The sequence below is a fragment of the Platichthys flesus genome, chromosome 3, assembly GCF_949316205.1.
Source record: "Platichthys flesus chromosome 3, fPlaFle2.1, whole genome shotgun sequence".
Taxonomy (NCBI): domain Eukaryota; kingdom Metazoa; phylum Chordata; class Actinopteri; order Pleuronectiformes; family Pleuronectidae; genus Platichthys; species Platichthys flesus.
In genome coordinates, this window is record NC_084947.1 from 11,063,948 (window position 1) to 11,077,969 (window position 14,022).

A 14,022-nucleotide genomic window follows, 5' to 3' on the forward strand; every position below is an offset into this window, starting at 1 on the left:
ACAAACGCTTGTATTCTGTTGTAAGTTTCCGTTGATACACAAGTTCAACCAATCACGCGTCAGTCTCAGCTGTCCATCGGGACATTTCCCCCCATTTTTTATAGCATCAACTAAACCAATTCAAAGGAAACATACTGGAGAGAATGAGCATGTGGACGTACACCGGTGTGATGAGAACTTCATCAGATAACAGAAACCATCTTTGAGATGAACTGATCTGATAATCCGTTTGCTTCTTGTTTTTTTCTTCTTCCATTCTTAACTCCCACGTATCTCAGAATTTGATGAAATTTAAATGGGATTCTTTACTGGTCCCGTTTTCTTTTCTATTGATGCCGCGCCAAGAACTTGTCTGATTTTCCCAGAGCAGCCTTGGAAACATTTCAGTAACTTCCAATGATTCTTATTTACAAGGCTCGACTGCAGCTGCAGAAGGAGAACGAGTCAGAAGCTCTTGCTACAGATCCTTTGCATACCACTGAGGTGTTTATGGAGGAAGTGAGAGGTTCCTCCATGAAAACACCAGGGAATATACAGACACACACACACGTGCATGTGGATTTTACACACACAAACACAGGAGGCTGCAGACGGCAAGCCAGGTCCGGCGTTTATCCACAAGGGGTCAAAGAGAACAAGAAAACAGACGGAGGGAGGGCTGGAGACCCTAATGGTGTAAGGACATTAAAATGTCGGGGGGGGGACACACAAGGGAAAGGAAAGCGGGGGGGGGGGGGGGGGGGGGGTGGACTGTAGAGAAGTGGTGAAAGGCGAGGAGGATAGAGAGATGGTGAGGAGAAGAAAGGGATGAAGGGAGGTCTGTCTTTTCCCCATGAGAGGAGGATGGATGGTGATTTGGGGTCTGGTTTGCCTCCTGGGGTCTTTGACACACACATACAGACAGACACACACACACACACACACACATACACACACACAAGCACACAGACACACACACACACTGCTGTGTTTACAAAGGGGATTAGAGCAGTTCCACTCTGTACCTCAGCTAGCAGAGGTGCTTTTGAGCCATATGTGTAAACTGTAAGATCAGTGCACGCTGATGTATTGACCAAGCACGCTATGCACGGGTGGTAACATTTACAATTTCTATAATCCCTGAGAGAACTCGTGTTTTATGTTAGGTGACACACGTCCCATTCAGACGGAGCAAATAACGGTTTGAAAATTGCTAAATTGTGTTTGTTTCCCAGAGATGCATTGAAAGAGTTGAGATCAAACTGCAACATGAATGAACCTGTGCACATATTATCTGTTCATCTTCCTACCTTGTTATCTGTTCATGTTCCTACCTTGAACACAGCAGTTAAAACATGGCTTTGAATTATATCCCATGATCTTCATCGACACATGCCATTTTTAGCATGTGTTGCTAACGTTAGGCTCATTTGAACGTAGCTTATATGGTTCAGGTGAGTGAACAGTTTTACGAGCAGGGACAGAACTTATAGGCTTGTGGCTCGGGTGGTGATGGGAGAAACTTCCAGGAGGGAAACTCTCAGTGCAGCACTCCATCCATCTGGGCTTTATGGCGGAGCGGTCCGACAGAAGACTCTCCTCAAGGAAAGACACCTATGGTCTGCAGTGTGTGTGTTCACTCTTTCTTATCTTTACACTATAACAACTGGACAGAAGCAGACGGAAAATCACATCATCGACTGGTCTTTCCCTCGGACCATAAATCTTTTTGGCTTCGCCTCCTTTATGTTAGGGCATTCACAGCATTCACGAGAGAGCGTACACACAGGAACCCCAGCAAGCAGTTCCAGGAAAGCAGAACAGCAAAGTGCCCTATCTTACACCCGGTGCAAACTGGTGCCAAGAACCAAACCAAGTGTTAATGTCCAGCGCCTGCAGGCTTTCATTTGCAGATACACTTGCACTCATCTGAACACCAGAGACACGCTGGACAGAAAATGAGATGAGGTCAGGTGCTTTTTTTTTTGATGCAAGGATGTCTTGAGACAGCAAGAAGCGGTTGATCGACACGAACGTGGTCGGTGGGGCAGTGACTCACCAGCTTCCCCTCTGGGAGCTTTGGTAGAGTCCACTCTTGCTGTGGGTGGCAGATCTGCTCAGGCACAAAGTGAAAGAGCCCGAAAAGATCTGTTTCCTCAGCAGAGAGGCGGTCGTTCAGATTACCTGGAAAATCTGCCGTTATAGCAGCAATCTGCTTGCACACTTTTTATTTAAAGTGAATAGGAAAGATCACTGAATGGTTTATACTACACAAAACACATGACTACCAATGCAACCATTTAGAACCCTGCACCACGGAAGTTTTCGGCTGCCATTAAACCGCCAATCATAGATGTAGACACGTCCAGATTGCACTTACTCCACATGTTTAAGACCATGAACTTAGGTTTTTGACGTAGAGCCCTAAAAGTTGAAAAGGTTTTGAGCCACTCTCTGGAGCTGGAGGACAATAAGGCTCAGAGCTTCCTCATTGTCAGAGAGCTTGATCCGAAATTTGAACTGGTTCCTCATTGTTTTGGTTTTCTCCTGTGGGCCAAAGATGTGTTAGTAAGGTGAACCTCAATTGAGTCATTTCCCAAGTATTATTTATTTTCTCCTAGTCTACAGTATTTGTTGATAAAAACCCATTTCAAGGTAAAGTCAAAAATGCCCTCCCCTGTCTCTGGTAGATTCAGATTTGCACATCCCATAAACCCACATGTGATGCAGCACAGGTGTGAGGCGGCGGCAGAACGACGCACGTTCTCAGGTTTCCAGTGAATATTTAAACGTCTGAGCTCACACCTCTCACACACCGACACCCGGGTGATTGTGTTACATTCACGGCCCTCGCCACTTCCTCCTCCTGCAGTATCAATCAGTCATGAGTTAGAGTTACAACATCATGTAGATACAGAAAAATCAAGGATAAATATGAAAGAATCAAGTATTTACATATTTTCTTTTGACACAGTATAGCTCACCTCTAATACTATCTTAAGATCCCAAGCCAATTCCAAAATATTCAAATTATGCGCGTGTGTGTGTGTTAAATCATCGTTCAATTTTAAAGTCAAGACAAGTTCTAAGATTAAGTTAGGGTTAGGTCATGGAGACATATGTGTGTGTGTGTAGGGGGGGGGATGCTGGGTTTTTCTCACACTACAGACGTTAAAGATTCACTCTCCTTCTCATCAGCTGAATCAGTGAACATTCCATCTGCATTTCACTTCAGTGATGACTGATAGCACGTGTCGATGTGCGTTTGTGTGTGTGCGTGTGTGTGTGTGTGTGTGTGTGTGTGTGTGTGTGGTCAGGGTGAGTGGGGAGGCTGCCGCTGGTGGTCCAGACTGGAGGATTGGCGATCGGCCATGGAGAGGACCATCAGTGCAGGGCGGTTACAGCTCCATGTTAATCCCTTCTGCTTCTGCTTTGTGTCGCAGCCAGTGCGATGACAGCACAGCGGCGTTTCCTCCACTTTGGCCTGTTCCTGCAGGAATCACATAAAAATACAAGTGTTTTCTCCAGACGTCTGACTGTGTCTTTTTTTAAAACAGCAGAACCTCATCGCTGAAGCAACAAACTTCTCCTGTTTGCGTTCACGACCTTCAGCCTTTTAAAGTTTGTCAGAATTCCTGATAAAAGAGCACACACTTGAGATGTCGGAGCTTCTTGTGATCAGCATTGTGTTGTCATCATACGTCTTGAACTGGAAGCTGCATTGTTTTCATCTGTGATTCCTTCTTTCTCCCTTTGTGGTTGCCTCATCATGCAGCCTGAGTCATAGTGACAGATTCCAGAGCAGTGGCACAAAGAGCTTCTCGTGGTTTGACTAATGTCTCAGGAGGACACATGGTATTTAGCCGTGATTACATTTAGCTTATCGTTTGTATCTTTTCTCACGCCAGACGACACAAAGGGGGTAGACAACGGCTCTGCCCACAATTGCTTCCTCTTGTAAACAAGCAGGTCTCTGCTTTAAACTGAATGATGAGAAATGGAACTACCGACCGCGCAGATGCTCTTGCGATGTGAACTCTGGCAAAAGGAAGATGGTTTTTGTCCAAAAAGTCAGAGGGTTGATTTCTGAGTGCGGTGTCACCAAAGTGGTTTGGGAATCAAATGGGAAAATGAACTTCGTTTGCCCTCAGTTATCACAACAAAAGGCTTCTGAGTCAGATACTCTGTAAAGAAAATCAAATGGAAATGTCCATATAAAATGCATCAAGAGCAATAGTACTCTTTATATATCATATCGGACAGAACTTATATTATAGCACAAACACAAACACTAAACATAGTTGTGCAGAAAACGTCCGATCAGTGTCATATATGGCATATAAACATAAAGCTCTCATCTCTCCATGATATATGTACTTTAGTTTTTTAATTCGTTCAAGTATCCTTTAAATGTAAGTTTTTTATATTTCAAGCTTTGGTTTAAAAGGTCCAGTTCATCCAAATACTAAAATAGACCAACAAAAAAGCGAATTTATCTAAAACTGTGTCCTCACAGGCGTCATGAGACGTTTTCAGACATATGACCTCCGGGTAAAATCCGGAGAGTTGGCTTCGGCGTTTACCCGGAGTCGGTCTTTAACACATGGAGCAACGCAGCAGACTTTATACTGAGAGTTCCAGGTGGATAAAGTCTGTAGAAACTGAGGAGCCTCCTTCAGCGAAAGCTATAGTGTATCCCGTCTTCAGCCCCCTTTGATTCTGGCTCAGCCCTCATCCCTACGGTGACAGCGCTTCTCATTCTGGGCTGGGGTAAAGAGAAACTGAATTGCCGTGCCGTTGTTTCACATGTGCGAGCGTCCAGGGCAGGTTTTTAGCTCCAGTCAATCCCTGGTGGGAGCAGCATGTCAGGCACAGCTTGGACTAGTGATGTGGATCATTTACATTTTGGCAGCACTCAATGCAAAACCCTTGATGTTACATAAAATAGACTTGAAGCATAAGAATGTGTAAATAAGTGCGTGTAGAATGTGAGCTGTTACACGTCCTGCAGAGCTGGACTGAGGTATCTGTTCTATTTGATGTATGTCAGACAGATTAAAAACCTGGCTGTTGAAAAACACTTTCTGCATAGACAAAGAGATGTTTGTCACGGCACTGACACAGTTGGTATGAATTCAATTTGTTTCTGAATCACTGTGTGCCCTGGTTACTCTGGAGAAAACTCACAGACCTCATTTTCGCTCAAAACAACTTTTTTTTAACAGTAGAAATTGTCCCAATAAAAACGTCTCAGTGACGTTGGTCCCGAAAATAGATTTTGCTGTTGTTGTAATTTTTCACTTTAAACCGGAACCTCAGCGAAAGGTTTCATCCAGACAGAAAATATGATCTATTATATGTCTATATTTTGTCTTTTTTGTGAACTGACCCATGACAGCTGTTAATGTGTCAACACGTACACTTCTGCCAGTGTTTAGCACCTGTTTCTAACACCATCCCCTTAACCGCTAACGCTTGTGTTGTGTTACACTCCAGAGGAACAGTATCCTTCATTACAAGCTCCTCTGACACGGTGAACAAAAGAGAAGAAGACACATCTGACTAACGACACTATCCTCTGACTGCCAGGGAGCGCTAATGACTTCCACCAGCTGACTAACTGCAGTGAAGAAAGACAAATGCTTAACAACTTAAAAACATTACTTTAATTAGTAAGACACAAGTGAATTAAGTTCATTTTAAACAAACTTAATGAAATTGAGTATATATAGTTTTTGAATTAGTAAAATTTTCTCTTTTGTGGTGAAAATAAGCTCTTTTAGATTATGTTATTCATACAGTATTTATAGCATATATACTTCCCTCTGTATTTTTTTTAGTTTGGTTTAGTTTGGTTTTCGTATAAGACATTTCTGGCTTCTACCACACAGACACACATTTTAACATGTCATCTATGTATTTTTGTATTTGTATTGTATGAATTACACCACAATAAACTAAACTAAACTAAACTAAACTAACACTACACTACATATCTTGAGGCCAAATCAAAGCTCGGGTGTTACATCTCCAACAATATTTATGCATTTGCCTTTTAAACTCTCAAAATCAAGCAAGCTTACAATGAGATTTGTCACTAATTATAGATCATTTTGGTTCTATGAACCCGGTTTTAGGGCCAGAGTAAATTGCCGCCTACAGTGTCATCATGACCATTTGCTCACTTCGAGTACAGAAACCCAAACTTCCTCTCGACTTCAACTTTCTCCGCTCTGCCCCCAGGCCCCAGGAGTTAAACATGCCCGACGATGAAACCACACAACTGACCCGCTCCATGCAGCTCTGATTCTCACTGCGGTGGTTCCTGAACCCGGCTGCTCCGACTCAAACTTCAGGAGACACACACAGCGAGGAAGGCCTGTGAAATGTGAGAGAGTGGAGAGCGGATCATGTATCGACCGCACACGTTAGTAAAGCAGGACCTGTTCTACTACATCACTGTCTGCTCTGGATGTCTGCCACCTTTTAATCAGACTGTCTTTTCATCATCTCTCTCTCTTTAAACATACAGTTCACTTCGGCTCCAAACTTCATCGCTCAGTCGTCCATGTTGATTTCTTTTAACACTTGGCCTTTTTCAGTCTCGTTCAATGTCCGTCTTATCTTCCTTCTGTTCTCACACTATGGATAAAGCTTGTTACACCTCCATTCTCTCCTGGGACCAACGGCTGTTCCTGTCATTTGATAACATCAGATTCTATTCCTCATTCTGTTTTCTCTCATTTCTTAAAGGACTCATTAGATTTCTGTCCTATTGTTCCTCTCCCTCCTTTACACAAAAAGTGACAGAAGTACAATGATTGATTTCTTCTACCGTTCCCTTTTCAAAGATCTTTGTCCCCACTGGGATTTAGACGTTTATGTAATAGCATTATGGAGCATCTCTCTTCTAAGTGTAGGGTAATAGTTGCAAGGTAGATCTCTAACAGCAGGGCAGGTTCTCTTCCAAAACTCATCTACAAAAGCTGAAACATCGATTCCTGTGTGTAAGAATATTTATTGACGATTAACAAGACAATTCAAAAGTGAACACTGTATGAAAATAATGCTTTAGTTATTTTTTTTAAGTGAGGAGATGTTGTCTCAGCACCACAGCAACAAGAGGAGAACTGTAGATCCTGTTTTGCTACAGCTTGAGTCGGACCAGGAACTAAACAAACAGAAAACAACGCTGCCAGAGGTCACTGAAATTATAGAAGTTTGTAAACGTTAAGATACGGAGGAAGGTTTTCTTCCAAGGAAAAACTTTGAAGGTGTCCAGTGGAGTTTTCCACCACTAGTAGCGCTGTGGAGTTTTAAGAGTGAAGGTGTTTGTTTATAAGAGAATCCAACAGGGCACCTTAGACATATGATTCAATTGAACTACCTCCACCAAGGAGGATATGTTTTCACCCCTGTACGTTTGTTTGTCAGCCGGATGACGTGAACATTTACAGCAAAGTTTCCGAGGGAGCCACAATTTTGTATCTCACTTTCTTTAACATTGCCAATTAGTTTTTTTTTATATACATTTTCACCAATTTCAGAGGGAATCATTACTTAATCTTGACAAAAGTAACATCAATGAGTGTGGGCCGCATGGTACAGCTGAGAAATAAAAATGGGGACCTAGCATTGACATGTGTTCTCACATAGGGCTCTGCGGCAACAATCAGAAACCTGTAACTACGTATGTAGGAGATGACGTAATGTGGACTTAGATATTGGAAGTGTTTAAATCTAAGGGGACTGGGGAGGAATGCAGTCCATTGAGTCCATTCTAGTTTTGCTATTTAAACCACCTAGGTCTTTAACTGCTTTTGTATGGAAATAACCATTATTTAATTTAAAGCTTTGGCACACTCTAAAAATATATCACATAACGGTAATAAATAACATTTATTCCTTTTATAAAAACAAAATAAATATCAATAAATTAATACATTCAACATTTCATAAATATTTTTCATGATGTGTGTCCATGTAACATACTGTACGTGCTATACAGTAGTAGACGTATTGAGTCTGCTGTATCATCCACTGTGTTTGATGGGATTCAGTCTTTGAGGTTGAGTTTGAATCACCTTTGTGATCTGAGAGGTTACACTGGAGAAGAACTGGGACTGTTGTGATGTGGCTGAGGTGGAGAAGACGTGGATCGATAAGAGTCATTGCTTTGGGATGGAAACTGAAGTGAGGCCCCCCCCCCCCCCCACCTCTCCTCAGTTACTGATGAGGGAAAAACCCTTCAAACCTCAAAGTGGTAGACAATGTAAAATGACACAAAGCCTCACAGCGGTTCTCGGTCCCTACACGCAACCACACTTCCTGGCAGAGTGCTTCTTCATCGTGTGGTACACAAGGTTGTCGTCCAGAAACGAGAGATCATCGTCAAACGCTATTGGCCGACAACAAGCCTGAGGGGGCGTGTCCTTGGGAGGAAACCGTCTGTTGTGAGCGAGGTTGTAGAGGATTTTGTCGTAGTTGGTCTCGGACTTCCTGCAGGGTCCCGAGCAGTACCTGAATATCATCTCCTCGCCGGAGCGGTAGCCCAGACCCAGGTCCGTCACGTTGAGGTGGATCTGTTTTAGCACGCAGCCCTGTCCTCTGCCTCCTCCTACTCTCACCTTCCGGCCTGTCCCTCCGCCTCTAGCTCCTCCTCTTCCTCCTTTACCTTGCTGCTGGCTCGCCCCTTTCTTTCGCTCCCTTCTGTGCCGAGTGCTGCCGCTCAAGTTTTCTTTGGAGGGGGAGGAGGTGGTGGAGAAAGAAGAGGTAGATGAGGACACGGTGGAGGTGGAGGAGCGACGTCTTCTACCGATGGTCACTTTGATAAATTCCACCAGATCTTCAAAGTCACCGGGAAGGGGCTCCTCCATGGTGTCTGGAACACATTGAGAGGAATGGTGCTCTTCATAAATATCATATGAAACCAAACAAACATAAGACACTACATGCAAATGCAGAAATGGTTCTATCACTGTTTGTGTTTTGAACTACAAGTTACAAATACATTCTGTTCTTGAGTCCAGTAATGAGTCCATCAATGGAAAAAACGAAAATTAATCTTTAAGTCATGTATGGCAAATAAACATTACAATATAAGTAGCTGGAGAAAAAAGGCTTTTAAGACCACCGTGAGGATTAGGTAATTTTGACAGGCATTTTGTCATTAAGACATCTTATTAACTCAGATTAATCAGGAACACAAATAAAATGATGGTATGTTGGGTCATGTGATCCTTCAATAACTATAAGCATGATTTATGTGGATAGTGCACACTGTTAGAAAAGCTATGACTGAAGAAATTAAATGAAAAACCACTTGTTCTGAATGAAGAATGCCTAATTGCTAAGTGGTTAAAGGTCCGAATCAGATATCACTGCAATGCTTCAATGACTAGATGCTGCACTAGGAAATATGTCCAATTCAATCAGCTGTTTTGTACCAAATTGAGGTTTAACATTGTTTTTATTAAATGCCAGTTCCACATGTTTCCAATTGACTCTCATTTCTATTGTATTTTGGGACATTGATCGTTCACAGAATTCCGGACTCAGCCAGTCTACTGAAAGCAGTCTGGGTTTGGAACAGGATCCACAGGCTCTTACATTTCTCTCCAGCAGCCAGCGTGTCCCTCCAGCCCGCCGTGTCTGCATCAGAGCGGCTGATGCCCGAGGAAGCGACCGACAGGCGGATCCGAACCGGGGGGAGCTCCAGGGGGCTCTCGGAGGAGGACACTGACTGGCGCTGGTCCCGGAGCAGCGGGCTGGTGCGCACGGCGCTCAGCAGAATCAAACAAGTGGTCAGACTGTCCCATAACTTCATGGTCCACCTCAATCCCACAGAAGGACATGGCGCGACGCGAACCCGACAGTTCTCATCTGGCGACAACGACGAGCGAGTGCATGCTGAAGACGTTTACCCCAGCAGCTCGGGCTCTGGTCGCTGGGAACGATGAAGCTCAACGTAAAGTATGAATCACACGCCAGCTGGCACACAGGTCTGTGCGGCGTGGCGTAACATCCAGGGCGCACGGAACCAAAGCCAGAGGCGCAGGAGAACTTCCGCCTGAAGTTATTGTTTGGATCCAGCGTCGCTTGGAAGACAAAAATAAACGATTCCCACTTTACAGTCCGGGGTTTTCATCCAGTGCGCACGGTTTCTCTTGCGCAACGCGGTGACGCACGCAGACTCCTGCTCATCCCCACTCACCATCCCAATCCCGACTGCCTGGAGGAAGAGAGAGGGCTGAGAGGAGAGATGGGGAGCGGTGGTGACGTCTCGAGGTCCATCCTCTGTCTCCACCCATGAAGACTGCAACGAGAGTACAAAATCATGACTGAGCTCCAGAGTTATTGGGGAGAGAAGAGAGGAGTTGTGTTGTGAAAGAGGCTCAGATGACTGAGAGGGAGAGGAGAGAGAAGTTTCACACTTTCCACTAACAACGCTCCAGATTCCATTAACTGCTTTCCCTCTTCGGTTGATATTGGATGGGGAATGAGTTTCTAATCAGCCAGTCAAAACACACTGCAGAGATTGTGTTACTACTTAGTAACACAATTTAACAGAACTGATATTCATCACTTAACTTAAACACTTCTGCCAATAACTTACTGTGAAAATCGCTTCCCTACATAGATGAGATCATGTCTCTGTAAGGATAAGAGTCATTCCATTAGAGTGCCATTAATTCATTAAATGGGGGTGGTGTGGCCTAGTGGTTAGAGTGGTGGTTCTCCAACAACAAGGTTGCCGGTTCAAACCCCACTCTCTCCCAACTGCATACCGAAGTGTCCTTGGCAAGATACAGAACCCCTAAATGGCCCCTCATGAATGTTGAGTGTACTAATTGTAAGTCGCTTTGGACAAAAGCGTCAGCCAAATGACATGTAATGTAATGTAATTCCAATAAATTGGCATAATGTCTTTAGGTTAAGAACCAATGGTTTAAAAAGTCATCAAGCAAGTAATCAATCAACAAACCAGCATTCTAACTTACCTACATACAACCAACCAACCAATCTACTGGCTATGCCTACCTACCTCAATCAATCAATCAACCAATCAGTCTTTATTTCTATGGAGCATATTCACATTTAACAATTTGCCTCAGTGGTATTAACAATCTTTACAAAGTGTAGCACCTTCTTTCCTTATCCGTCGGAGAGAAAAAAACTCACAAAATAAAAGAGACGATTAACTATGTTTTAATAAGAAAAGGTACATACAGAAAATGTTGAATACATTTTAGGTCATGTTAAAATGATCTCAGACTACAAATACATTTTGTATATTTGGGATTTTTTATTTATTCATTTGCGATATTATGATGCTGATGAAAGACAACAAACTGTAGATCATCTTAACACACATGTGATTTGTGTTTTTAGCGTCAAAAATAAGAAACACAGAACCTCAGCATTCACCTCCACCAAACTCGGTGTACAGTGAAAGAATGTGAAGACGACACTGTGTCAAGTCCTGTTGTTGTTCATCTTTCTCAGAACATGTTTAGAGAACGTAACAAGGGAGGGATGTGCACTGCAAAACAATATCTGACGATTGAAAGCAGAGGAGAGATGTCGTGAAAGTGATCTGAGGGGATCACTGGGCCTGCGTGTCAAGTCCTCTCCTTCCACGAGCACTTAAAAGTTGTTTATTTCACTGCAGTCTGCAGCACGGCATAACTGACGGCACACACAGCTGTAATGTTTTAAAGCTTTTTGATCGGGTTAAGCAGAACAAATAGCGTATATACGGTAGATGATAATGTACACCACATGATCCTGTTGGATCGAGGTCCAGCTGGTTCATGTGGACATGTGCGAGCAAATGTGCAGTTATTTCAGATGTTGTGGAGTGTTGAAGAGAGAAAATCAAATCTCTTGAGTGACAATAGGAGCAGGAATTGCGATAAGTAAAAGGGCAATTCAAGTGTCTTCTGATTTTGAACTACAAACATCACATGAACCCTTTCAATGTGCAGTATTTTCTCCTTTGTGTTGTTCATATTCATTGTTTCCTTAATTTCCTCTGTTCTTTATAAGTGATTACTGAGGATGTTCACATACCATCTTTTCTTTTTCCAGCACAATCCTTCCCTCTCCTCCAACTGTCACTGCCAATTTAGGACTTAAACTTTGCAGCAGTCCATGAACATTGTTGATGAGAAATACATACACACCAAACATGCATCCGAAGACATTTTTCATGCAGATGTGTAAACATACATCGAAGTGTAGTGTTTCATGGTGAATCATGCTTGTGTCATTGTGAGCACACATGTTAGCCACATTGTCCTGCGACTACACTGAACATGCAAAAACCATTGGAGCGTCCAAATGGGTTGTAACCGTATCTTTGGTGGAATTAGTTAAATGAGAGCTCAAAGGAACTCTCCGGCCTCACTGTATGGAAATATACCGCATCCTCCAGCAGATTACGCTCCTGCAAAGCTGCAAATTTACCGAACAGATGTCCTCTCCCCTCCTTGCAAGGCACGAGGGCTAATCAGGGGGCTGATCGGCAATTGAACCTGTTAGCCATTTTGGAAGAGGGAGCTCGGGTGGACTCACATGTAACCGGATAATTGCACAGGTCATTTCACCCGTCATTATCGGGCCGACTTGAAACCGCAGCTCCAGAATGGCTTGAGGGAGGAAGGAGCTGACCGTTTAGGATGACTGTGTGATTTGGGAAATGGCTGCCAGGGCAGTGATTATCAGGAAAAAAAACTCTACCCTGACTCTGACACACTGACAGGGAGAGAGGGGGGAGATTGGTGGTAATGTGTCCTGTCGCCTTGTTTTCTCTGCATTTTGGAAGTGGATTGATAATGTGTCAAGAAACACATGGTTCAAGTGATGACAGCATCAGTCAGTGTCAGAGGGAGCCCATGTCAGAATACACCAAGAGCAATTCACAGCGAGCAAGTGAGCATGTTGATGATGTTTCTAACATGGGACAGGCGCAAAACTGAGAAAGAGAATATCAATATTCTAGGATGTAAAAGAGGAGCTCTGCACGTAGGGGAAAGCAACAAGGATGAAGGATGACAATTTAAAAAGACAATGAGATTCTTTTGGAGTGTTAAGGGAGTGATCAACAGGAAGAATGCTTATGAGGGATACACCTGGGTAATGTTAGCAACGGAGAGAGATAGAGAGAGAGAGAGAGAGAGAGAGAGAGAGAGAGAGAGAGAGAGACAGACACACAGAGAGAGAGAGAGAGAGAGAGAGAGAGCCACAGAGACACAGAGAGAGAGACACACAGACAGAAAGAGACAGAGAGAGAGTGAGAGTTGGGTGAGGTCTCCCTTCATGCACAGTGAAGGAACACATTGTCCACGATGCAGCCGCGCAATCAACCTAAAAGGGCACATGTCACTCCGCTGCTTATCGACCGCTACTGGCCACGGCCGCCCACATCAAGCCCCACTTCTATAGCTGCACCCATTTACTTTAACTCAATCATAGAGGCTCGTATTGTGTCCCTGCATTCCAGACACAGTCATAGTCTAGACTGTAATTGTTCAATGGTGGATGGAGCCACCAAAGAGCTGCATTGTCTCTCTCTATGTTCAAGAATCATCAAGTCTCATAGAGAGCTCTTCTTACACCTCTTTACACATCTATCTATCTATCTATCTATCTATCTATCTATCCATCCATCCATCTATCTATCTATCTATCTATCTATCTATCTATCTATCTATCTATCTATCTATCTATCTATCTATCTATCTATCTATCTATCTATCTATCTATCTATCTATCTATCTATCTGTCTGTCTGTCTGTCTGTCTGTCTGTCTGTCTGTCTGTCTGTCTGTCTGTCTGTCTGTCTGTCTGTCAGTCTATCCATCCATCTATCTATCTATCTATCTATCTATCTATCTATCTATCTATCTATCTATCTATCTATCTATCTATCTATGTATCCATCCATCTATCTCATGGTCAAATTAAACTTCATCTTCATCCCACATCTAATATTATATCAAATGTACCTCACACAGTCTCATGAACGATACACAGATACACA

General features: G+C 43.3%; 1 protein-coding gene across 1 annotated transcript; it reads right to left on the reverse strand.

The window, feature by feature from the left end:
* Nucleotides 1-8,288: 8,288 nt before the first annotated feature.
* Nucleotides 8,289-9,820, reverse strand: LOC133950806 (glial cell line-derived neurotrophic factor-like). The gene is made up of 2 exons (XM_062384937.1): nucleotides 9,589-9,820; nucleotides 8,289-8,860 (listed from the first exon to the last, which is right to left on the reverse strand). Exons 1-2 carry the CDS (start codon nucleotides 9,803-9,805, stop codon nucleotides 8,289-8,291), a joined length of 789 nt encoding a protein of 262 aa, XP_062240921.1. The 5' UTR covers nucleotides 9,806-9,820.
* Nucleotides 9,821-14,022: the final 4,202 nt, after the last annotated feature.